We start from the raw sequence: 25,986 nt of genomic DNA on the forward strand, positions 1-25,986 counted from the left end.
CTGAACTAGGTGACGTCTGGGCCCCGCCCATCCGCTCCTCCGGGTTTCCCAGCCAGCGCGCCGTTGCCATGACAGCAGGGGGCGTGGCTGACGTGCGGCGGTGCTTCCTAAAACATGGCGGCTCTCGAAGCGGCTGCGGAGCCGGTAACGGGGGTGGCGGCCGTTGGCTCAAAGGCGAAAGACGAAGAGGAGGAGGAAGAGGAGTCGCTTCCGCCGTGCGAGGCAGTGCGCTGGGCGCCGGTGGGGGCGGTGGCAGAGGCCGGGCCCGGGGCGGCGGCGTTCTCGGAAGAGGCGGCGGCCGAGGAGCCCGGAGCGGCCCCGGGCTCCCCGCCGGACTCGCCGGGCCGGACGCTGCGGCGGCTGCGGGCCGAGCGGCGGCGGCTGGACTCGGCGCTGCTCGCGCTGTCCTCGCATTTCGCGCAGGTGCAGTTCCGCCTGCGGCAGGTGGTGCGCGGGGCGCCGGCGGAGCAGCAGCGCCTCCTGAGCGAGCTCGAGGACTTCGCTTTCCGCGGCTGCCCTCACGTCCTGGGTTACGGGAGCCCAGAGGACCCCGCCAGCGATGATGGCGACGGGATGCCGGGAGACCGGCCACGGTTGCGGGGCGAGGACCAGGTGAACAGCTGGGGCCGGGCCCCGAGGGATATGGGAATAGAGGGGTGGGTGGGTGGCGATGCTAACGCGGACGGAGGTAGCACACTGGTGAGAAGCCGGCTCGTCTAGGTGGCTATGCGTGTCCCAGAAGAGGAGACCAGACAGGTGTTCGGGGCCTGCTGAAAGACAAGAGGACAGAGAGGCCTGGGAAGCTGATGGTGGGAGGTGTTCACCAAAGGTGTGGGAAGAGATGCAGGTGTGATGGGGTGAGAGGCAGAAGAGGGATGAGCGAGGAGAGTATTCAGAGGGCAACAGAGCAGCCGACTGAAACAGTGCTGCTCCCACTCACCTTGCCGTCGCCTCAAGAACCTAAGTCCTCAGCACATTTGCTGATAGAGTCCTCCGACCCAGGAGATTGAGAAAATTGCTTAGAGAAGAGCAAGTGAATTGAAATCCGTGGAAATTTAGATCTACTCCCTGTCCGTGCTTTCCTAGAATCTAGAGAATGTCTTTAATCTTCAGACTCTTGTCTGGGTGAGAGCTTTGGTGAACAGCAAGGTCTCTTAGTAATTGTAAGAAACAAGTCCTAATCATGTGAATTTCCTAATGCTGGTATTTTAAAACTCCTTCCCCATCCTACTTAATAACTAGGTATTCTAAAGGAAGCCCCTTTGGTAACTGTGACAAGATTCATTCAGTTAGTCAACACTAAATGCCGAGAATTTGTATGACAGCCCCAGGGGACGTTTCCTTACAGTCTTTGAACCTCTGGAAGTGCACAGTTGTAGATAGCTTGTTGGAAGAGACTCGCTGTTTTTCCTCCACCTTCTTATTGTTTAGGTTACAACCCATATGTGGCTTTCTTCCCACTTAAATTGGTTTTAATCAAGGAGACTTATCAGTAGCAGATATTGACTTGCTTATATTAATCTGAAATGTTTCCAGTGCAGTCCTGTGTTTACTGTTCCACCCTTCTCTCCATATACCCACAGCTCCTTGCACAAGTCCTCAGATTGTCAGACTTTTAAGGAACAGGTAGGATAGAAAGAATTTCTGTGGTCAGGCCCTGTTTAAGAGTGAGGAGCACCAAAGGTTTGGTGTGGATGTGGTGCTCTTTTGGTTGTCCGTTTTTACTTTTAGAAACAGTGTACAACTTAAAAAACAAAAAACTGTAGCGCTCAAAACACCTAATAAGCAGCTGTAATCTTGTGTGTATATATTGACACATGAACAGGTGGTGCCAAAGTGGAGACATGTTTGAACCAAACGATTTACTACTTATCAGTTCCAGTTTTTTGTTTTTTTAACCAGTATTTTCTCTCGCTTCATACTGGAAATTATTTCTGTTATTTCCTGCCTTGCACCAGAGCTCATTGTTCTCACCTAGTAAACATGTTTGCCCACACTCCCGTAAATCGCATACTCAGTAATTACCATGGCAGGTAACAGCGTTCAGCAGACACACTCATGAAAATGGAATCAGGATCTATGGCTGGTTTCTTTCCTCTTTGGCTTCATAATGTTGGGATGGGATACAATGAAAACAAAAACAAAGTTTCCCTAGTCCTTTCCCTTTGGGCTGGTTAGACAACTTCTTCCATAACAGTTCATTATTTGGAATGTGTCCTTCTGGACCTGATTGCGGTTCAGTAACATACAGCAAATGTGTACTGAGAGTTTACCCTGTGCCAGACACAGTGCTAGGCCCTGGGGGTAGTCAGGGCCTTTGCCCTTAAGGAGTGCATAGACTTGGGGAGACAGAATCCTAAACAAATCATTATAATGTGACATGAGCTAGAGTAGAAGAGTGTACAAAATACAGAGGAAGTGACTGGTTCTGCCTGGGGAAATCGAGGAAACCTCTTAAAGAATAGCTAGGCCTTCACTAAGTGGGGGAGAAGAACAGGGTTCTAAGAAAAAACCAGGACACTGGGAAAGCTTTGGAGAGGCAGTATCCCCTGAGAAAAGGCTTGCTTTCATATTGAGCAAAGCTAAAGCAAGAGGATTGCTTTTTAAATAGCTAAACAAAAAGTTAACTTGTTGTTTTTCATTTGTTCTCTCTCATACCTTACTTCTGGAGGCCTTGGTAAGTACCATTTTAAGATTAAATTTAATATCCTATAGACATCTAGTTTAAAATGCAGCCTTACACCTGGAAATGATTTCCTAGTTTTGCTTTGTTTTGTTTTTGATACTCAAAAAAGGCAAGGAAGAACCAGTTTTTGAGAATACATTGGCAAGACCTTACCTCTCCGAAGGGTTTTTCATCATTTAAATGCAGAAACTACCAGGTGGCCAACAGGGAGAAAAGGCGTCACTGGTCAGGGAACCTTACCGAACTTTTTTTTTTTTTTTTTTTTTTTTAAACCTAATTACCTTCTCACCCCTATTACTTGGCTTTGAATTTTTTTCACTGCCCCAGGTACCTGTGTTTGTTTGATTTTGCAATACATTGGAGGCGCTTTGGACCTTAAGAAAACTGGTTATGGGTTATAAAGCCTCTCTCTACACCCTTACCTCCAGATTCTCTCACAAAATTTGGCTGTAACAAGTATTCAGGACTTGTTCTGTGGTAATTGGCTCTGGAGGATGGCATGTTTAATTCCAGGGAGGCTGTCTTGGCTGAGATAAATTGTGTCAATCTTATCTAGACCTGAGGGGGTGGGAAGCAGTCTTAACAAAAGGCCCCACTGTATTCATATCCTATTTCCAATGAAGGACAAATACTTTCTTTTTTTTTTTTTTTATAAATTTATTTATTTATTTATTTTTGGCTGTGTTGGGTCTTCGTTTCTGTGCAAGGGCTTTCTCTACTTGCGGCAAGTGGGAGCCACTGTTCATCGCGGTGCACGGGCCTCTCACTATCGTGGCCTCTCTTGTTGCGGAGCACAGGCTCCAGACGCACAGGCTCAGTAGTTGTGGCTCCCGGGCCTAGTTGCTCCGCGGCATGTGGGATCTTCCCAGACCAGGGCTCGAACCCGTGTCCCCTGCATTGGCAGGCAGCTTCTCAACCACTGCGCCACCAGGGAAGCCCACAAATACTTTCTTAAAGAAAACACGCATTTGATAAATTGCCCCGATGAAATAATTATTCTCATTTTTGAACCTGTCCCATGAATTCTGTATTTCATTCGGGTTACTTGGAAACATTTTGTTTTACTAGTCATTATTGGCTTAAGAGAATTCATAATGTGTCCTGACTTTTTCTTTTCCTGTGAAATCAACCCAAATCTTTTCCCATCTTAGAGTGAGCAGGAGAAACGGGAACATCTGGAAACCCAAAGGGAGAAGCAGAAGGAACTGATACTGCAGCTCAAAACCCAGCTCGATGACCTGGAGACGTTTGCCTATCAGGAAGGCAGTTACGACTCCCTGCCACAGTCGGTGGTCTTGGAAAGGCAGCGGGTGAGCAGATCCAGAGGCACCTCCTCCACTGCCTCGGGTTACCTTGTCCCTTCCAACGTTCACAGGACAGCCTTGTCCAGCTTGCTCACCCTCGGCCTCACTGCTGGCCCATATCAAAGGGAAATTTTGCTGCTACCTGGGACCAGTCTTTATTCACACGTGGAAACACATGTGCCAAAGCTTTCTAATATGATGATTGAGCTCTTTTTTTTTTTGGTCGCTATTATTATTAATAATAGTAGTAATATATAATAATAACAGCAATAATTTCTTTCATTTGATCATTGAAACCGTTCTACTTGGGCACTTCATACGATGTAAACTAGTTTTCTCCCCCAGCACCAGTCAATAAATATTCCAGGAATCCTGACTTTAATGCTGTATTTATTAAAGCAACACCTGGGCAGACAGGTAAATCTGCTAGTCAAAACACAATCTCCTTTACACGTTTGTCTCTCTGGAGCTGTGATGTGGCTGTTTTTCTGGCAGGGCTGGAGTTACACATTATCTGGTTTTCAAATTGTTCTTCATATTGTCACTAGGATATTTTGGCTGTAACGTGCCTGGATGTTTCGTAGAGCTTTTCCTTTAGTTGCCTAGAGTAGTAAGGCAAGAAGGGATGAGAAGGGCTAGAAACTAAGGGAAATCAGTATCTATTCTCTTGGAGGCCATGGGGGAAGCTAACTGTGGGGCTTTTGGGATCATCAGCCACTTTGGATCGTTCACACTGTTGTTCTCTTGAGTGAAATTTACCTGGCCTGGTAGAAAATTTGCAGTGAGAGGAGCCATTTCTGTCAGAGAGGAACCAGGGGTCCTTGTTTCTATAAGAGAAGTAAAAGGCCTGTGCCCTCACCTTGATCAGCAGTTGCACCATTTTTCTCACAAGTTTGATTTCCATTTAAGGGTAGGAGGGAGGCACACTAGTAAAGATTCTCCTTCTTCCTAACCCTCTCCCTGAAAATTCCAAAGGGTGTGCTCATGGCTTGTAGTCTTGATAGGTGATCATCGATGAGTTAATAAAGAAACTGGACATGAACCTGAATGAGGACCTCAGTTCACTGTCCACCGAGGAGCTTCGGCAGCGTGTGGATGTAGCTGTAGCTCAGATCGTCAACCCAGCCCGAGTGAAAGAACAGCTGGTTGAGCAGCTGAAAACTCAGATCCGAGACCTCGAGATGTTCATCAGCTTCATCCAAGGTCAGAGGAGGGATGGAAAGAGAAGGGTGGCTGGATGTCATCATAATTATATGTATTCTGAGTACTAACATCTAAAGGTGCCAGTCCTTGATGTATATGTAAGAGGTTTGATCACTCGGTAAGGGAGCCAGCATGGTGGAGTAGAAAGGACATGGATTGTAAAACCAGAGAGTTAAAATCTCAGCCCTGCCCCTTACTGGCTTCGTGTCCTTTGTAGACTAATGAGGTTAGGCAGGTTCCTAACCTCTTCAGTCCCGCTCTCCTCCTCCATAAAATGATGATTCATGCTTCCTTCACTCAGCAGATATTTATTGAGCCAGCTAGTATATGCCGGTCACTGTTCCACACGATGAAATACTATTTGTAAAAGTCTTGTCACGTGGTAGGCACTAGTAAATAGTATTTCTCCTTTAAAAATCTGCCAAAAAGAGGCTAAATAAATGTCTCCTCTTTGTAACTTCTGATTGCAGATGAAGTAGGAAGCCCATCACAGACAGGTAGTGGACACTGTGAGTGCAAGGCCAGTGGGAAGACAGGAAATGGCTCCTGCAGAACTGGCAGCAGCAGACCACCTCCAGGAAACAGCAGAAGTGAGTACAGCTTCCAGAATGCGCAAATCTGTAGAGACGGAAAGTAGATTAGGGGTCGCCTAGGCTGGGGGATCGGGGAGAAGTAGGGAGTGGGAAATGCCAACGGTACACGGTTTCTTTGCGGGATGATGGTTGCCCAACTCTGTGAATATACGAAAAGCCACTGAAGTATACACTTTTAATGGGTAAGTTGAGTGTTATGTGAATCATATCTCAAAATAGTTATTACTAACCAAAAAAAGTAAGCCCAGCGACATCCTAGGTGGCTCTTGGCTTCATGTGGGACCCATGCTGTGGCTCAGAAGCAAGACTGGATCTCAGCTTGTGACTTGTTGACTGTCCCTCTGACCACTGTGGCCTCTCACTGATGAGTCGTTGTGTTTTCTACGCAGCGAAGGCAGAAGACATGAAGAGAGTTCGGGAGACAGGGCTGCACCTGATGCGGCGAGTGCTGGCAGTGCTCCAGATCTTTGCTGTCAGCCAGTTCGGTTGCGCCACGGGCCAGATCCCGCAGACCCTGTGGCAGAGGGACCAGGCTGACAGGGACTACTCCCCCTTACTGAAGAGGCTGGAGGTGTCAGTAGACAGGGTGAAGCAGCTGGCCTTGAGGCACCAGGCGCACGACCACTTCATCAGCTCCGCCGGCCTCCGGGACCTGTCTCTGGGAGGCAAGGACGAGCTGACCGCGGCTGTGCGGAAGGAGCTGACTGTGGCCGTGAGGGACCTGCTGGCCCATGGACTGTACGCCTCCTCACCGGGGATGAGCCTCGTCATGGCCCCCATCGCCTGCCTGCTGCCGGCCTTCTCCTCGGCCCCCGAGGCCATGCACCCCTGGGAGCTCTTTGTAAAGTACTACCACGCTAAGAACGGCCGTGCTTACGTGGAATCCCCCGCCCGGAAGCTCTCACAGTCCTTCGCCCTGCCTGTCCTGGGAGGCACTGTGGTGACGCCCAAGCAGAGCCTGCTGACAGCCATCCACGTGGTGCTGACGGAGCACGACCCTTTTAAGCGCAGTGCAGACTCGGAGCTGAAGGCCTTGGTGTGCATGGCGCTGAATGAGCAGCGTCTCGTGTCCTGGGTGAACCTCATCTGCAAGTCGGGGTCGCTCATCGAGCCCCACTACCAGCCCTGGAGCTACATGGCACACACAGGCTTTGAGAGCGCCCTCAACCTGCTTAGCCGCCTCAGCAGCCTCAAGTTCAGCCTCCCTGTAGACCTGGCTGTGCGCCAGCTCAAGAACATCAAAGATGCCTTTTGATGAGGATGCCCTGGCCCCAGACCAGCATCTTGCTCAGTAAGGATAGATGGTTAGTCTTCTAGGATAAGAGCAAGAATTAGGAGGAGGGGCTAAAGACATTTTCCCTAGCCAGATGATGCAAAGTCTCTCTCCCCCATCAACTTAGCATCTCAGAAAGATATGCTGGAGACCCTCTTGTTAAAAGGTTCTGCCCTGGCGTGTAACCACGGTGTACATGGGAGCACATATACTTGAGCCTGTTGGAAAGAAGTCAGTCATGGCACGCACTCATCATGTCATGTCTGATTTGTAGAAAATCCGGGTTGCTGTAACCATGCTCTTCACGGTGGTGAGGGACAGCATGAGTGAGTTGTTGGTCCTGGAAGACATTCAGCTTAGGGCTCCTGTCAGTCAAGTTGCGAGCCATCTTCCTTCACTTGAAGCAGGTTTGAGAGAGTCCTAAGTCAGAATTCACATTCCTTTTGTGAATACTGATGCCTCTTTCTTCCTGACCCCAAGGTCAGGGGAGGCCGTGTGTGTTCCATAGCTGCCTCTAAAACCGGGAGTGGGAATATCTGAGAACAGCATTTTAAGGGTGTTTACCACAGTTGATTTTTTTTTTTTTTTTTTTTTTGGCTGCGCCGAGCAGCTTGCGGGATCTTAGTTCCCCAGCCAAGGATTGAACCCCGGGCCCACAGCAGTGAAAGCGCCGAGTCTTAGCCACTGGACCGCCAGGGAATTCCCCACAGTTGATTTTAATATGAGCCCTTTTTCATGTAGAGGTAAGAACTGAAATCTGTCCCTGACAACGTGGTCCTTTCCTCACAGCCCAGATGATGGTCTTTCGGTTTTGGAGCTGGTTTACCAGGACAGCCACCATCTGGTACCATGTCCTCTGGCGAGTAACCTTTCCTCTGCGCACCTCCCAGCTCCTCAGAAGGAAACGTGTCCAAGGTGTGTTCCACGTGTCCTGGAGGCTGGATGGTGGAGGAGGTCTGACCACGTGATCATACTACAGCGGGGGTAGGAACTGTGGCAGATGACTGGTGACAAAGAAGGGGCTCGGCATTTCCTTGTAAAACTGACTCTAGACTGGTCCGATAGGGTCTCTTTTAGCCTTTTTAGTTCATGTTTGCCATTCAGCTTGCATCCTGATCTGGGACTGACCAAAGATGAGCAAAGTGTATCACCTTCCGGAAAGCCAAATGGGTTCCCAACACTACTGATTCAGCATCGTTTCATGTATTAAATTGCCAGCTGCACTTTGTGTCTGCACTATTATGTAGTGCATTTTAACTTAATTTTTTCAGTAAGATATTATTTAAGATATATTCTTGATAATTCATTAGAATTAGTCCTCCTTCATGTGAAACAGGATTAAGTGTAAAATGTTGTGAAAAATGGTATCTGTGGTTGCTAATAAAATCAGTATTTTGTGTAGCTTCTCTGCAAAGACCTTAGAGACTGTTGGCTTTGGTTTATAAGTCTGGGCATTGTCAGCGTATCTGATCCAGATCAGTATTTCCTTGAGCAATGCCTGGCTCCTGGCCTTTCTGCCTCTTCTCTGCCCCCTGCGCTGGATCAACTCAGCTTTGGTGGTGTTTCCCCCCCACCCCCCTTGAACAAATTCGTGAGAAAGTGTCGTTGGCGTTATCATCCTATCTTGCCCAGGCCTGCAGTCCTATCCCCACAACAGATCTCACCACACATGCCACTTTAGGAATTGGCACTTTTAAATTCACTTGTCTGGATACCATTTAGGGTGGGTGATAAGTGCTATAGTCATATGGCATAGCCCTGGATCACCCCAGTATTATCTTTTTCCAGTCCTCACAAAAACTGGTATTAAGGCTTTTATGCTAACATCATGAGAAGCATTTTGTGTGTGTGCCATCCTAATTTAATTCTCACTACATGTAAGGCAGGACAATATTATCAGCATTTTCTAGCTGAGGAAACTGAACTGCAGAGGTTAAATATTTTGTCCACGTTTACATGTTGGAAGAGCTGGGATTTGAACCCAAGTTGCCTGAATCCAAATCCTATGGTCTTTATACTGTTATGTTACCTCATTGTATCATGCTGCTTCTAGATATTTTGTTCTTCTCTCTGCTTTATCCACCCCCTCACTTCACCATCACTGTGGATGAACAGGTATTTTCCACATGCCTGCCAGAAATTTCAGCTGCCAAAGGACTAGGCTGCAGGGAGATGGGCAGACAGCCATTGCTCTGCCAAGTTCTTCATGAAACTTAAAGACATGTAGAGACAGAGACAAGCCTGCCAGCAGGCCAGCAATCACATACCTGCTAGTCACTGATAACATTTGCTGTATAACTGAGGACAGAGTGCTTGGCTTGGGGTGAGGCAGACAGGATGAAGGAGGAGAGGAGGGACTGTCAGCCGAGGTCTAAGGCTATGCAAGGCTATGCAAGAACAGAATGAAAGAGAGCCATGGATATGTATCCAATGAAAGTGCAGGGTCCATTGTATGATCTGCAAGGCATCGTTAAAGATTCCCAAGGTGCTCTGCCTTCATTCATTCACTACTGAGCACCCACCAACTGCTTGGGCCAGGCTAGGTGCTCAGAACTTCTCTCTCCCTGCCTTCAAGGAACACAAGATTTAGCAAAGGAGGTAGCAAGCCAATTGGAGATTTGAGTAGCTTGTTAAAACACAAATTGCTGGGTTCCATCCCCAGAATTTTTTATTCAGTAGCTCTGAGAATTTGCATTTCTAACAAGTTCCCATGCTTGTTATGCTGGTGCTGCTGGTCTGGGGACCACACTTTGACAACCACTGATCCAAACCAACTGAAATATGTTCTATAGTAAAATTAAGTATGGATTGGATTGCTGAGGGAGCATACAGAAGGAAGAGGTGAATTCTGCCTGGGAGAATTCTAGAGTGGCCTTGAAGGATGGATAGGATTTTGCCCAGCTACAGTGGAGGAGAAGAATAACGAAACGTGGAACAGCTTGCATGAAGACCCTAGCACTCTGAAGGGGTCGGATCTTTGAGTAGTTGAGCTGGCTGGAACCCAGGTGGTATGTGAAGGGTGTGGAGGAGACAGGAACTTATACTGCAAGGAAGATAGAGAGGAAGGGAGTGAGAGTTCAAACTTTGGTACAGAGAGCCAACGAAGGATTTCAGGTAAGTGACGGACTTAAGAGTTGTGTTTAGAGAACTTTCTAAAAATAAGATCTATAGCTCATGGCTCCACACCAGACCTGAATTGGAATCTCCTCAGTTGGCAATGCATACTTAATAAGCATCCCAAGCAATTTTTGACCCACCCTAAGTTTTGAGGAGGGACTGGAGAAAACAAAGTACTGAAGCTGGATCAGTTAGGGAGCAGGTGTAAAAGGATAGAAAAGATTTAAAAGACATGAGGCAAAATTCACAGGATTTAATTACTAATTTGATTTGGAGAGTTTTAGTATGTGTTAAGAGTTCAAGGCAATGGTAAGATTTCAGGGTTTGGTTTCTGTTTTCCAAGAGAGAAACAACAAAAGAGACAGAAGCAGATAAGGAGGCTGAAAGAAGACCATGGAGGTGGAAATGGACAGGGTCGTGTGGTGCCGTGGCAAGAGCAGAGGCTAGGGAACGGGGGAACCTTGATCTGCGCCACCAACTCCGTGACTTTGCTGCTCTAGAACTGTCCTCTCATCTTTGAGATGACAGAGTAGACGATCTCTGAGTTCCTTTCCAACTCTACAATGTCATATTACAAATTAAAACAAAACATTTTCATTAAATATAGAAATATAAGTACATAATTAGTGTGATAAACTATTGGAATGAAGTCCTGAGGGCTGCAGGGGAAATTGGTCCCTGGAGAGCCTGAAGAAGAGAAATGATGAAACCCTGATTGTTCCCACGTCTTGCCCAAGACCAACCCTATAGATTCGTCAGTGTTCAAATGAGCAAAAACTATAAGATGGTTTCTCTTTCTCTTGAACTCGGAAGACACCTAAGGAACCATCTAAAAACACTCTTCCAGTAAGTGATGGGAAATAATTCAGTCTGAGAGCCAGCTAGACCTGGGTTCAAACCTAGATTTGATGATCAGAGCCTTAGACTCTCTAAATCTCAATTTCCTCATGTCTAAATGGGAGGAAAATACCCAAGATGCAGATTCCTGAGAATTAAATAGCAGTTGACTTACCTAAAGTGCCTAGCATCTTGCCTGGCACAGAGTGGGTACTCAATTTGGTGACTGGGTAAACAGTATGGGCTCAGGAGGACTGCTTGAATCTGAGTTCCCAGCTTGATCACGTACTAGCTGTGGATTTGGGCCAAATTACTTAACCTCCCCAGACCACAGTATCTTCAACTGTGGAATGGAGATAACATTACTTATCTCTTAGTGTCATTATGAGGATCAAAAGAGATAATACATGTAAATAGATTAACTTGGCCTGACACAGGGTACGCGGCTGCTAGTATCGCCATAATCGTCCTTCATCTCCCTCCTTTATTCTGGTCGGAAATGTCTCTGACATCATTAGACTCTAAATGTTGAGGGCAAGTTCCCTTGTTTGATCTTCGTCTCTTCCTTATGCGTAACTGTACATAGTTGGTACTAATAAATGTCCTATTTTGTTTCTTACTGTTCCAAAGCAAAAAAAGTAAATTTCAAACTGTGCCTCCCCAACTCGCTAGCGCCAGAGAAAGGAACTACAACCAAGGGGACAGAAGAGCAGCTGCGTCCACGTAAAAGCCTTCCGGGGGAGGCAGAACTCCTTTGCCCTGACTACTGCTGGAGCTGCTCATAAAGTTTGACTTGAATAAAAAAGCTGCCAGGCCTTCCTTTCCCTTCAAGAGCTTCTTCCGCCCTCAACACAGATTCTGAGCGCCACGCAAGAGGCGGGGAGAAGCCCGAGGGGGCGGGACAGGAAGTGAGGTCACCCTCCCCGGGGTGAAAGGTAAGCGGAAGTGCCCTTTCTTTCTCTGCTGTAGTCCGGGGAGGTTGCTGCCGGTGAGTAGAGGCTGGAGCAAGTTATTACAATCCGTAGCCATCCGCGGCCTGGGGGTCGAGTTGCGGGGTGGTGCCGGGTGCTTTTCATTCCTCGGTCTCTGACGGCTTCGTAGCGGATCCTGTCCTGCGAGCAGGACCTGCGGGCGGCCTGAGCCGAGACGGCAGTGAACGCCGCTGAAGTTTCGGGCCCACAGCCTGAGCTGGCGGGTTTCTGAGCGGCCCCTTCTCTTTCCTCTGCAGAAATGGGCAAGTTCATGAAACCCGGGAAGGTGGTGCTGGTCCTGGCCGGTCGCTACTCCGGACGCAAAGCGGTCATCGTGAAGGTACCAGCCTCGCGAACCTGTGCCCCTTTGTATCCCGTGAATGGGGCGGGCGGGCAACTTGGAATTCAAGACCTAGTTCGGGGGCATTACCCACTGAGCATTGCGAATGGTGGTGGGGGTGGTGAATGCATGAGAGCTTTTGAGAGAGAAAGACGCAAAATAACAAATGGGAGTTGAATTGGACAGCTAACACTCAACGCGTTCTCTATCAAAGAGGTTTTAAATAATACTGATGACTGACGTTTATTGAACGCTTGCTTGGTGCCTGGCACTGTCTTATAGGTGTCGTCATGTGCAATCCTTGCGGTAACCATAAGGTTACTTTCTACTGCGAAGGTTTAGAGATGTTAAGTTTCACCTGAGGTCAAACAGGTAGTAAGTGCTGCAGCTGGGACTCCGTAAAAAGAGGAGAAATTGTTTCTAGTTAAAATGGTCACTTAGCATAATCTAGCCGTTCACTGTTTGCCTTTTACCTACGTCTTTAGCCTTTTATGAGATTTTTCTAAGCTCTGGCCACATACACCACTGCTGTTGACTGTTGGGGACACCGGGGCACCCTTGGTTCCCTTTCCTCCGTCTCCCTGAGGCTGGTTTTGGAGTTAGGCAGCCAGGTTTGGAATCCTGCCTCTAACCCTTCCTAGCAGTGCAATCCTGGAGGAAGTTAAGAGATGTAAAGTCCTGAGAACTAGTGCTTGGCATATGGCAGTCACTTCATAATTGTTAACTGTTGTTACATTTTAAATCTCTTACCTCCCAGGAACCCTTCCGGATTTTTCCTGGTGGGAAGGATACCACCCTTTTCCCTGTTACTCTTTGGGCATCTAGCATAGCACTTAGAATGTCTGCTTTGTGTGGTTTTTATAATACTGGGTCTCAGAGGCCTAGGGGTTGAGGGTGTTCTTTCTACACACGCCCTACATCTAGCAAAGGGCCTAAACAGCAATAACATGTAATTCTTGCTCATTCAGAACATTGATGATGGCACCTCAGACCGACCCTACAGCCATGCTCTGGTGGCTGGAATTGATCGCTATCCCCGCAAAGTGACAGCTGCCATGGGCAAGAAGAAAATTGCCAAGAGGTCAAAGATCAAGTCTTTCGTGAAAGTTTATAATTATAATCACCTCATGCCCACAAGGTGAGCCTTTCAAGAATGGGAATGAAAGTGACTTTTTCTAACTTTTCCCTCTCTCTGCCCTGCTGAATACGGAGACAACCTTGTAGCCACTCCAGTGGAAGAGACATCATTTTCAATTTGTCATTTGGCCGTGGTTTCCAGTGTTGCCTCTTTAATCCATCTTGGAAGTGTTCACTTTCCTGTCATTTTCTGTTGATTTCCCTGACTTGGCAGAGCCGGATTGAAAAATCTCTTCCAAACTTGCTCTCGATCTGTCTCTCTCCTCACCTGAAAATTATTTGAAGTGTTGAGTAAAGGTTGTTACATTTGTTTCCAGCCACAGTAAACACAGGCATAGAATCTGGCCTGCCTTCTTCCACTCTCAAGGATAATAGTTATTATAGGGTAGGGTAGTTGTGGGAAACTGAGAATGAATTGTGAAGTTTTTCAGTGGCTTGAATCTATGTAAATGAGTTTGTTAAAACTGGGCATTTCCAAAGAATATCATCAGGACTTTAGCACAGTTTTGATGATAGCTCCTATGGAGTCAGACCTTAACATGCCAATGTCCCAGGAGTGGGGCGGCGGGGTGAAGGCCCTGGCAGCATGTGGGCTGCTCCTACCTTCCTGCCATTGTCCCCAGGTACTCTGTGGATATCCCCTTGGACAAAACTGTTGTCAACAAGGATGTCTTCAGAGACCCTGCTCTCAAACGCAAGGCCCGACGAGAGGCCAAGGTCAAGTTTGAGGAGAGGTAAGTAGGCTTTGGTAGTCTGGAGTATGGTTTCCCTGTTCTCCATGAAGACAGTTTTGTCTTCTGTGATTCCTCCCCTCATTAGTGTCCTTTTTTTACCCCCTCTAGGTACAAGACCGGCAAGAACAAATGGTTCTTTCAGAAGCTGCGGTTTTAGGTCTGTCTTGTTTCAGTCATTAAAAATACAAAAAAAAAAAAAAAAAAATCCATGTGTCTGCCTGCTTCTTGTTATTAGACTGGGAAAGAACATTCATACGGTGAGAGACACTGGGTGGTGGATGAGGTACTGTGGGAAAATATAAAATAAAAGGTAAATCTGCCTTTGTGAGACATGGGCTACTTCTGTCCATAGCCTCATAATCCTTTAATGGTCTAGCTCAATGGGTAAAATGTGATATTGAACTGTTTCCCCAAAAGAGCTACTCTAGACATTTTTAGGTGTGGAATTGTTTAAGCATCCCTGGCTTCAACCCATTACATACCTAGAGAACTGTTCCCCCACCCCCACCCCCGCCCCATTGTGACAACCAAAGGCCCCTCTGAGTGGACACCATCTACTTTGGATTAAGAGTCACTAACTTGAGGTGGTTTGTTAAACCAGAGTGCCAGATTTGGTAGGTCAGAATTCAGCATCTTGTCAAGTGATGTTGGTGCTGCTTGGACGAGGACCACACTGGAGAACTGCTCTAGATGGGGATGGACACCAACAATGAAGACCTGAGCTCCAAAGCAGCCGTTCCTAGTGGGACCAAGGAGAGGTCCCCAAATGGTCAGGCTAGCAGAGACAGGCAAGAAAGGGTGTGATTCAAGGGGTTTGGGCTCTGGATTGTCACCACTGTGTTACAGGAAAGGCATTCGGCCCTTCTATAGCATTTTACCTCTCATTGGATACTTACCTGTGACTGGTGTTACTGATGAAATAGGTTCTCCAGCCAAGCTGGTACTAAGTCACTAAATGGAACTAGGATTCAAATGGCCCTATTTGCCAAGCTTCACACTTGGCACACTTTCAGCTGGGGTGAGGGGTGGGGGCTTGAGAAAGGGGCTCAGTAAGTTACTCTGAGTAGGAAGCCCTGGACTAGGTGAAAATAGAAAACTTACATCCTGCACTGTTTTATGTATATTCATTCGACTCATCTCACCCTTAAGTGTTTTTTGGGTTTTTTTTTTTTTTTTTTTGGCTGCATTGGGTCTTCGTTTCTACGTGCAGGCTTTTCTCTAGTTGCGGCGAGCGGGGGCTACTCTGTTGCAGTGCGCGGACTTCTCGTTGCGGAGCACGGGCTCTAGAGCACAGGCTCAGTAGTTGTGGCACAGGGACTTAGTTGCTCCGCGGTAGTAGTTGTGGCACAGGGACTTAGTTGCTCCGCGGTATGTGGGATCTTGGACCAGGGCTCGGACCTGTGTACCCTGTGTTGGCAGGCGGATTCTTAACCACTGCGCCACCAGGGAAGCCCCTCACCCTTAAGTGTTCGATGTCTCCAATAAGTAGCTTGCCTACTCACAGTCACAAATGGAACTATATTTAAACCCTCCTTTAACTAAAAATTCAAGTTCAAATACTCTTCCAACCAGATTTGTATACATGCATCACTTCCTAGCAATGTGACTTTGGGCAGGTTTCTACACTTCTATGCCTCACAAGTTTAGAATCTCATCGGGAAAATGGAACCAACTTCAAGGGGTTGTTTTGAAGGTTGAGTTAATTCATGAAAAGCAGAATTGGTATTGGGCACATAACAGCTCTCAAGTGCTGGCTATTGCTACAGCTTCATCAACTTGATGGGGCTTTATCTGTCCTGGTTGCATTTCTCATTCAGTTATCAACATCTGCATGTTCTGGGCAACATTCTAAGCTCTTGGGAAATAGCCATTAACAAAGCAGACAAAATTCTACCAATAGGCCTGTGCTGGGATTGCTAGGTTGGGAATGAATGGCTGATTGGGGCCAGCATTCAGTTTGTAGTTGCTTGTGGGGTAACTTCCCCTGAGGCCTCACAGCTGGGGGAAGTTCGAAGACCAGGAAGCCACCCAGGGGTGGAGTACGGAAGGGCAGGGACTTCACTGAAATGAAAGTGAAAGCAAAGAGCCTGCATAAGAACCGTAAGAAGTGTCTTTCAGGCTCTGCTGGGGAGACTAAAACTCCTCAAAGTGCAAGCAAGACTTTAGTCGCGTTGGACCCTGCCACTTTGTGCCAGCTCTGAAGCCTCAGCCCTTGCTAACTGGACCTTAGACCATGATGGTGAGAGGAGGGTCTTGGGGGTGGGGAGAATCAGAGGAATGCTCCTCTTGGCCAGGAATCTACAGGTATCCCAGGGCCTGGCAGGCAACCCTCTCCCTGCCCATCTCTTAGACCTGCTACAGGTCTGGGGAGAGACGGCTGGGATGACCTCTCCGCTAGGGAGTTGGTCCCCTAATCCATTGCCTCAGAGACAGTTCTATAACCTGCATCTCAGGGGATCATGAATTCCTTGTGTGGATGTGCATTTTTCTGGAGAAAGAATCCATCGTTTTCATTAGATACTCAAAGGGTTCTGTGACCCCAAAAAGTTTAAGAATTGCTCACACCTTTATCTCCTGAGATCTTCCTCAACAAGTTCCTCCCCTCCTTATATTTCCATCTAAATGTCACCTTGGCCTCTCTTCAGGGCGAGGGGAAGAAGTGTTCCTCTTCTGAGACCTAACCTTCCCCCTGTCTGCTGTGGTCCCCCCTTTCCCGACCCCTGATCGCCCCTGCTCGTGCTAGACTAAGCCCTCTGCGGGCTGGTCCTCTGTCTCAGCCTGTTCACCCTTGATCCCCGGTGCCCAGCACAGTGCCTGGCATGCAGTAGGCCCTCAATAAACAGCTGTTGAGTGAATGAATCTCATTTCCCTAGTTTCTTCAGTCTTTCTCCCTGATACTACCCCGTCTGTTACAAATATGTAGGTCTCTTGCTTGGAAATTTTTCATTTGCCCCTCAAATGTTGAAGGAAGACAGGCTCTAGAGGCCAGCCTGCCTGGTTCCAAATCCTGGTTCCTCCAATTGTGTGGCCCTGGGTAAGTTATTAGCCTCTCTAAAGTTTACAGTCTAAGCCCCATTTCCTTATCTGTTTGGTGGGAATGATAGTGACACTTCCACGCAAGAATACCTACCTGCTAGAATTAAACTAAACAATCCCTAAAATACACAGTAAAAACTGAGCACGCTGCCTGGCACATACTGAGTGCTCAATACATGTTCATTATTGTTAATATTGCCAACCTTTTCATATCCCCAGTTACCCAGTTCAGCCACCCCTCACTCCTCCCACTCTGCTAAAACTGCTCTCTTAAAGGGCCTTTACATATTAGAAAGGAAAGAAGGAAGGTGGGTTCAGGAAACTGTATTTTTAAAAAATCACCCTAAATTCATTATTGAGAGACAGTGTCTATTAATGACATTGTGATGTCTATCTTCCCAGAATTTTTATGCATTTTTATGCATTAATAAATATCCTCATGAATTAAAACATTTTAAGTCAACAGAATAGGGAATGTATTTATAGGCAGCTTTATATTTTGCTTTTTTTGCTTATTGTGAGCATTTCTTCATGTTAAATGTTCTTTATTACTGTCTTTTAATTGCTAAATATTTTATATTTAGCTGTTTCTTGTTGGACATGTATATTTTTTTTTTCCATTGTAAACAAGGCTACAATAATCATCCTTGCACGTGAACTGACCATCTCCTTATGATAAGCAGGACTGTTTTTGTTGCTCAGTCTCAGCGGTCATTCTCATGCCTCCTGGCAGAAGGCTTGTTAGCAGCATTGGGCACAGCTGCGGGCTCCTCTGCCTTAAATGTGTTGTTCTTCATGCCTGCTCTCCCTCAGATTTCACTAGCCCCTCCTCTGCATTCTCCTCAGCTGGTTCTTCCTTGTTCCCCTGATCTCTTAGTGTTGGTTGCCCCCCGAAATCAGCCCTTGGACCTCTACGTGTTGATCTCATTTAATTTTGTGACTTTAAATATCTCTGCTTGGATAATTTTCAAACTTATACTCATGGCCTGGACCTCTTCCCTGGATGCCACATCATAGAGGCAACCACCACTCTACGTCTCTACTGGGATGTCAAATAAGCACTTCATCCCTAATATGTTCAAAGTAAACCCCAATCTCTTCCATCCAATGTATTTCCCATCTCGGCAAGTGGCTCTCCTTCCCCTCAGTTGCTCAAGCCTAACAGCTTACTGTCATCACAGACTCGTCTCTTTCTTCCACATCCTACTTCCAATCCATCAGCAACTTGAATCAATCTAAACTCTTTTTTTTTTTTTTGTGGCACGCTTGCTCGGCTTGCTGGATCCTAGTTCCCCAACCAGGGATTGAACCCATGCCCCCTACAGTGGAAGTGTGGAGTCCTAACCACTGGACTGCCAGGGAATTCCCTCAATCAATCTAAACTCTTGACTGCGCCTCACCACCTCCACTGCTACCACCTGATCCAGGCCATCAGCATTGCTCACCTGGACCCTGTCATGGCCTCCTAAGTGGTCTCCCTGTTAGTGCCCTTTCCCCACATCAGTCTATTCACACAACAGCCAAGTTATCCTGTTAGCATTTAAGCCTGCCTGCAGTCTCCCACCTCACTTTATGTGAAAGGCCCTTCATGGCCCCACTCCGTTTTCTCTGTGACTTTATCTCCCACCACTCCCCCCTCACTCGCTCTGCTCCAGCCACATTGGTCTCCTTGATGTTCCTCAAATACATACAACAAACTCCCACCTCAGGGCCTTTGCACTTGCCGCTCCCTCTGCATAAAACTTTCCCCCACGTATACACACGGCTGACTCCTTTATCTTGTTCAAGTATATGATCAAATATCTCAACGAGGCCTACTCTGATCACCCCAGTTAAAACTGTACTCCAACATTCTCTGTCCTCCCTTCTCTGTTTTTGTCCATAACACTTATCACTAACATACTGCAGATTTTACTTATTTATTGTGTTTATTATCTGGCTCATCCCCTAGAATGTAAACTCCACAGGGAAGTTTTGTCTGTTTGGTTCACTACTGTATCCCCAGAGGCTAGAACAGGGCCCGACACATGGTAGATGCCTGGTAGCTGATCGTTGCATGAGTGAATAAGGAAGCAAATGAGGGAGGGGACTTCCTGTAGCCCTCCTTTTCTTTTGCCTCTGTTTCATCACTCCTCTTCCTTTGTGTCTATGATGCTACCTAATCCTGGCCCTGACCCTGACCATGCCTTCTTTTTCTTTTCTTTCTTAACATTTATTTATTTATTTTGGCTGCACTGGGTCTTAGTTGCGGCACATGGGATCTTCGTTGCGGCATGCAGACTCTTAGTTGTGGCATGTGAACTCTTAGTTGCGGCATGCATGTGGGATCTAGTTCCCCGACCAGGGATCGAACCCAGGCCCCCTGCACTGGGAACGTGGAGTCTTACCCACTGGACCACCAGGGAAGTCCCCATGCCTTCTTTTTCTTCTCTGCATTCCTTTATCTTTCCTGACTCCTGACTAGGTATCTTCAAAGATCACATTTTTAAGGGCTCCGTCCCTGAATGAGTTCTTCCATCCTCTTGGCTTCTACCATTACCACATACTGTTCTAACCCAGAGTCCGATCCACCAAGTCCTGTCCCTGACACTCTGTGTCTTCAACAGCCTTGGGTTTGACTTACTTTGGCCCATTAGGGCCAAAGTTTTTTTGTTTGTTTGGTTTTGTTTTTTGTGGGTTTTTTTTGTTTTTGGCCACACCACGTGTCTTCCAGGATCTCAGTTCCCCGACCACGGATTGAACCCGGGCCACGGCAGTGAAAGCCTGGAATCCTAACCACCAGGCCATCAGGGAACTCCCCCCATTAGTTAACCTTGATGAACCTCAGGTTCCTCAACTATCAAATGGGGATTATTAAAATACAAAACATTTAACATAGCACTCATCATATGCCGGGAACTACTTTTCCAAATAAAATTACAGGTAGAAATTGCTATTCCCACTTTACAGATGAAGAAACCAAGGCACAGAGAGTTAAATAACTTGCCCATTGTCTTGGCAGTAGTAAGAGGAGCTGAATGTAAGCCCCGGAGATTTGGCCCCAGAACTTGTGCTCTTAACTCCTATATTACACTGCCTCCCAGTACTGCTATGATGAACACAGATAGCATGAGATTTTATCTTAGGAGTGGTTAGGTTCTAAACTTGGCAAGTAAGGCAGAAGAATGCATGTAGTCAAATGAACCTCAAATCATTAACTCACCCCTAAGTATCCGGAATTTACAGTCTCTCAATGAGCTCAGTGTAAAACAGATCCTTTTTTTTTTTTTCAGTTGAGTACCAGATGGATACTGGCTTGCATTTAGAGACCAAGTTATCATGTTAAGTAAATAAATAGCATGTATAGTTGAATTCAAGTAAGTGACTACAATCAGCCTGTGTTGTCCTTAAGAAGTCTGTGATAGAGAAGTTTCAGTTGGGAGTTGGAGACAGGAGGTAGTTTTGTGATACTTAAATGGGATGGAGTCCAACTGTGCCAAGCACTTAGCAGGTCCCCAGTAACTACTGGCTCTCTTCCCTTGCCTGCTGGGTCAATGACATTATACCAAATCCTTGGACACCCAAGTCTGCAACCTCGGTGTTGCATCGCCTCTCCAGTCTGTCCCCTCTGTCGCTTTAATACAACATCCGGAGTCTGGCAGCTTTTCCTCTTGAGATGTACTCATCTGTGTGTGCTCCTTGTGCCCGGTGCCAGAGGTTCAGGTCAGCTCCTGTCACGTCTGTGAGAATTAGAGCCACAGGTCTGGGCTTGTTTTCCTCACTCCCCAGTTTCTGCTCCTCCAGTTCATCCTGCCATCACTGCCAGCTCTTTTTTTTTTTTTTAAGTATAGTTGATTTACAATGTTATGTTAGTTTCAGGTGTACAGCAAAGTGATCCAGTTATACATATATGTATTCTTATTCAGATTCTTTTCCATTATAGGTTATTGCAAGATATTGAATATAGTTCCCTGTGCTATATACAGTAGGTCCTTGTTTATCTATTTTCTACATAATAGTGTGCATCTGCTAATCCCAGACTCCTAATTTATCCCTCCTTCACCCCTTTTCCCCTTTGGTAACCATAAGTTTGTTTCCTATGTCTGTGAGTCTGTTTTGGTTTTGTAAATAAATTAATTTGTATCATTTTTTTTAGATTTCACATATAAGTGATATCATATGGTATTTGTCTTTCTCATCTTGACTTACTTCATTTAGTATGGTAATCTCTAGGTCCATCCATGTTGCTGTAAATGGCATTATTTCATTCTTTTTTATGGCTGAGTGATATTCCAGTGTGTGTGTGTGTGTGTGTGTATACACACGCACATATATATATAACATCTTCTTTATTCATCTGTTGATGAACAGTTAACTTGCTTCCATGTCTTGGCTATCGTAAATAGTGCTATGAACATTGGGGTGCATGTGTCTTTTCGAATTAGGGTTTTTGTCTTTTCCGGATATATGCCCAGGAGCAGGATTGCTGGATCATATGGGTAACTCTATTTTTAGTTTTTTAAAGAGCCTTTGTACTGTTTTCCATAGTGGCTGCACCAATTTACATTCCCACCAACAGTGTAGGAGGGTTCCCTTTTCTCCACACCCTCTCCAGCCTTTACTATTTATAGACTTTTTGATGATGGCCATTCTGACCCGGTGAGCTGATACTTCATGGTAGTTTTCATTTGCATTTTTCTAATAATTAGCAATGTTGAGCATCTTTTCATGTGCCTGTTGGCCACCTTTATGTCTTCTTCGAAGAAATGTCTATTTAGGTCTTCCGTCCATTTTTTGATGACTGGATTGCGCTCTTTTCAACACTGTGTCCATCACCTCACTCCCTCTTTCAGAAATCTTCACTAGTTCCCCATTTTCCCACTGATAAACTCTCTGGCTTGAATTTGTTTGTTTGTCTGTTTGTTTGTTTTTCCTTGTATCCATTCACCGGTGGATGGATGTTTTTTAATGTTTTTTTAAAATTGTATTTATGAAGCTTTTAAAAATAAATTTACTTATTTAAAGCTATTTATTAAATAGCATTGCCAATTACTAGATTTCCAAACAATATGTATAATTAGATCAAGATTTAAAGCAGAAGTAAAAAGAGGATGGATTAAAGACTGAATCCAACTTTTATTTTTCATATTTATTTAAAATCAAGCCATCTTTTTCAAATAAAAATCCAGATTTCTGGTTTCCCTTAGAAATGGGAAGATATAGGATACTGAGACCACATTCCATGTGAAAAAACTTGGCTAGAGCCGAGAAGGGGTTGCCACTTTAGTTGGGACATGCTGTCTGCAGGATGTAAGAGTCCCCACCTCTCCATATCACACTGCACCTGCTCCCCTGACTCACTGATGTCATGTAACTGACCCCTGAAAGTCACTGATTATTTCTCACTACTCATTAGCCGGCATTATTTGGTCAAGCCCTAGTTTTCCTCTGCTTAAAATAGAGTGAACTCACACTGAATTATTCAACACCCACTGTAATATGTTCCCATTCTGTCATTCGTTCACTTCATTCATTCACTCACTTCATTCATTCATTCAACACGGGTTTACTGCATGCCTGTTTTGTGCCAGGGACTCTGCTGAACACTTGGGACACAGAGATGGCCAGGACAGAGTCCCGTCCTCCCCAGTGAGCTCACACCTCCCCGAGCTGACCTTATTTATCAGGCTTCCAACCACAGGGTGAGCTCTCCATCCCACAAACAAAGGTGCATTTATTCCCATCCCTGGTGTCACTCCCCTGCCCATTTGTCAGCTCTCTCTGGATCTGTTCCAAATCACACCCAGCCTGAAAGGCTGCTTGGTACAGCAGAAAGGGTGGCAGTCATGGGACAAGCTGGGAGATGTGGGGTAAATTACTCCCCTACTCTGAGTTTGATTTCTTCACCGTAAAGTACAGATTAAGAGTTCGGAGTCAGATTGCCTAGGGCCAAATGACTTCGGGTAAGTCACTTGACCTCTCTGAGCTACTGTTGCCTCATCTGCAAAATAAGAAGAGGGTGTTTATTTCATAAGGTTGTTGCAAGACATGAGTGGTATAATCCATATAAAGGGCTTAGCACATGTTAGCTGATAGTCTTATGACATCTTGCAACTGTAAGCCCCTACTACTCCTTGAGGCCTCCCTAGTTTTGTTAACCCCTTTGGGACAGTCCCTCCTCCAAATTCCCGCTGTCCTCCACCATCAGCCTCTCCTCCACCATCAGTCGTGTGATTGTGCACTGGCTTGAGTACCGTTTGTTTGTCTGTTTGAAATATTTATTTATTTATTTTGGCTGTGCTGGGTCTTAGTTGCGGCACGTGGGGTCTTCGTTGCGGCATACGGACTCTTAGTTGTGGCATGCATGCGGGATCTAGTTCCCCGACCAGGGATCGAACCCAGACAGGCTGCATTGGGAGTGCAGTCTTACCCACTGCACCACCAGGGAAGTCCCTTGAGTACCGTTTTATACAGGCCTAAGCACTGGACCCTTTTCTTCCACTGCCTGTGTCATGCCCAGTACCTCATAGCAGGAGCTCAATCAGTGTTTGTTAAACTCTAGGTCTCCAGGAATGACCCAGCCGTGGCTGCTGCAAAGGCTCCTGCCTTTCAGAGCAGCTGAGATGGGGGCAGCCAGGCTGGGCCAGGACGAGCCCAGGGCAGGGTAAAGGGGTTGGGTTGTTCTCAGGCTGAGCATCAACTCTGCTCCTGGAGTGTCCAGAATAGCGGCCCCCTTTCCCTGGCTCATTCATTCTCTGGAAAGGCAGGTGGATGTCTGGTTGTTCCCCTATGCTCCAATAGGCCCTCCAAGCCCTTCAGGAGGAACAGGCCAAACTAAAGACCAGGCTACAGGAGCTGAAAAGGAAGCTCAGGGACAACCCCCAAGACAAGGTAAGCTGGGAGGGGGTATGGCCTGGTAGAAAGAGCTGGGGAGGTCTTGGTTTCACTCCTGGCTCTGCCATTTCCTTGCTGTGTGACCTCGAGTGTGTTACTTGAACTCTCTGAAACTGTCTGCTTCTCTGTAAAGTGGAGCTACCTATCTCACAGGTTTGTGTGAGGACAAACTAAGATTTTGCATGTAAAGTGCCAGTACATGCTTGACCCACATTCATCCACTTAGTTACCCAGCTCTTCTTTCAGTGTTCATCCCTGGCACTCAGCATCAGTCGCATGTAATTGGGGGTGCTTTCCTCCTGGGAGTGGGGCACTCTCCCAACCCTGAAATCTGCATCAGCCTCTCCTCCCCCACCTCCAGGTCCCATTCCCAGTGCCTGAGACCCCCCTGGTGTTCCGAGGAAACATTCAGCAGGGCAAGGATACGGTCAAGTCTGTGGTTTCTAACCTGCGGATCTGTTACCCTCTGCCTGGAGGCTCTGCTCTGGTCACCTTTGAGGACCCCAATGGTGAGCTCCGGGAAACCTTGGGAGGGAGGCTGGGAGGCTTCCTAAGTACTGACCCTGCTCCCCGACCCAGTGGCCAAGCAGGTGCTGCAGCAAACGGAGCACACGATCGATGTGGAAGGGTTCCGACTGCGGGTGCAGGTCCAGCCCTTGGAGCTGCCCATGCTGACCACCATCCAGGTGACAGAATGGCAGGGCCCTGGGATCTGCACGGGGCCCCATGCCCCTGGGCACAAGGGAGTGGGGTTGTGCCTGGGATGACTCCCTCCTGCCTCCCCCTAGGTGTCCAGCCAGATGAATGAACAGAGAGTACTGGTCAGTGGGTTTCCTGCCGGGCTTAAGCTAAGTGAGGAGGAGCTGCTGGACAAGTTGGAGATCTTCTTTGGCAAGAGCAAGAACGGGGGTGGCGATGTGGAGACGCGGGAACTGCTGCAAGGCGGTGTCATGCTGGGCTTCGCTAAGGATACAGGTAAGGGCCCTGTCGGCGAGATGAGAGCTGAGGCACCAGGCCACGGGAGGGGAGAGCCCTTGATGCTGAAGGGCCCCCGCTCCCTGTCCCTGCAGTGGCCCAGCACCTGTGCCAGATGGGCCAATTCACAGTGCCACTGGGTAAGCAGCAGTTCCCTCTGAGAGTCTCTCCCTACATGAGTGGAAAGATCCAGAAGGCTGAGGTAAGTGGGAAGGTGGAAGATGGGGACTGGACCCGGTAACCTGTCTGCCTTGCCCAGGGAAGGATCACAGCCCCGAAACCCCACCGACCTACCCGCTGCCAACCTCTCCAGGCCTCCTGCCCCCTCCCATACTCCCACGGTCGCCACCTGCCCCGACCTCTGCCCCCCCGACCCCCCAGCCCAACCTGCACGAGCCCTTGCCCAGCTCCCGGTTCCTTTTCCAGGTCAGGTCCCAGCCAGTGCCCCACTCGGTGCTGGTGCTCAACATTCCTGATGTCCTGGATGGCCCGGAGCTACAAGACGTCCTGGAGATCCACTTCCAGAAGCCCACCCGTGGGGGCGGGGAAGTGGAAGCCGTGACAGTCATGCCCCTGGGACAGCAGGGCCTGGCAGTCTTCACTGCCAAATTGGGCTAGGAGCCTGCCCTGCTCATTACCCCCGCCCCTCTGCCAAGGTTCTCAAACCAGGCTGGGCTTGGACGCATATACAGGAGAGAGAGATCATGCTGGTCAACGGCAGGAGGGACTATGAGTTGTGAAACGCTGCCCGAGAACAGTAAAAGCGCCTGCATTGCATGATCTTCTTCCTCATTTTGTTTCAAGAAAGGAAACTCGATTAGGCCATGGAAGAAGGCTGGGGGGAGGGAGAAACCCTAGCCTTCCACTAGCAGCACTGGCCTTCCACAAGCTCCCCTTCCCCTCCACT

At 47.4% G+C, this 25,986-nt stretch overlaps 3 protein-coding genes across 5 annotated transcripts in view; all 3 read left to right on the forward strand.

Annotated features, from left to right (window-relative positions):
- RPL27 (ribosomal protein L27) overlaps nt 1-14,400 on the forward strand; it is a 65,463-nt gene extending 51,063 nt beyond the window's left edge. The window contains exons 1-5 of one of the 2 annotated variants that reach the window (XM_082372872.1): nt 11,929-11,948; nt 12,242-12,324; nt 13,293-13,462; nt 14,085-14,195; nt 14,304-14,400. In XM_082372872.1, coding sequence (XP_082228998.1) covers nt 12,244-12,324; nt 13,293-13,462; nt 14,085-14,195; nt 14,304-14,352 — 411 coding nt within the window. In that variant the 5' untranslated portion in view covers nt 11,929-11,948; nt 12,242-12,243 and the 3' untranslated portion in view covers nt 14,353-14,400. Of the gene's footprint in view, nt 1-11,928; nt 11,949-12,241; nt 12,325-13,292; nt 13,463-14,084; nt 14,196-14,303 lie in introns of those variants that run through there. The other variant, XM_082372873.1, reaches the window with a different exon arrangement.
- Nucleotides 38-7,992, forward strand: RUNDC1 (RUN domain containing 1). 2 transcript variants are annotated; one of them, XM_082372851.1, is made up of 6 exons: nt 38-612; nt 3,838-3,996; nt 4,995-5,193; nt 5,664-5,783; nt 6,176-7,077; nt 7,849-7,965. In XM_082372851.1, exons 1-5 carry the CDS (start codon nt 115-117, stop codon nt 7,039-7,041), a joined length of 1,842 nt encoding a protein of 613 aa, XP_082228977.1. In that variant the 5' UTR covers nt 38-114; the 3' UTR covers nt 7,042-7,077; nt 7,849-7,965. The 2 variants fall into 2 exon arrangements, with proteins under 2 accessions (XP_082228977.1, XP_082228976.1); XM_082372850.1 differs by having other exon boundaries at nt 6,176-7,992.
- Nucleotides 14,401-16,224: 1,824 nt separating the features above from the next.
- Nucleotides 16,225-25,856, forward strand: IFI35 (interferon induced protein 35). The gene is made up of 7 exons (XM_082372860.1): nt 16,225-16,434; nt 24,012-24,101; nt 24,466-24,613; nt 24,684-24,790; nt 24,893-25,079; nt 25,175-25,281; nt 25,506-25,856. Exons 1-7 carry the CDS (start codon nt 16,429-16,431, stop codon nt 25,695-25,697), a joined length of 837 nt encoding a protein of 278 aa, XP_082228986.1. The 5' UTR covers nt 16,225-16,428; the 3' UTR covers nt 25,698-25,856.
- The last annotated feature ends 130 nt before the right edge of the window (nt 25,857-25,986 follow it).

This window comes from Balaenoptera borealis (assembly GCF_965194805.1).
Source record: "Balaenoptera borealis genome assembly, chromosome: 20".
In the NCBI taxonomy this organism is placed as follows: Eukaryota; Metazoa; Chordata; class Mammalia; order Artiodactyla; family Balaenopteridae; genus Balaenoptera; species Balaenoptera borealis.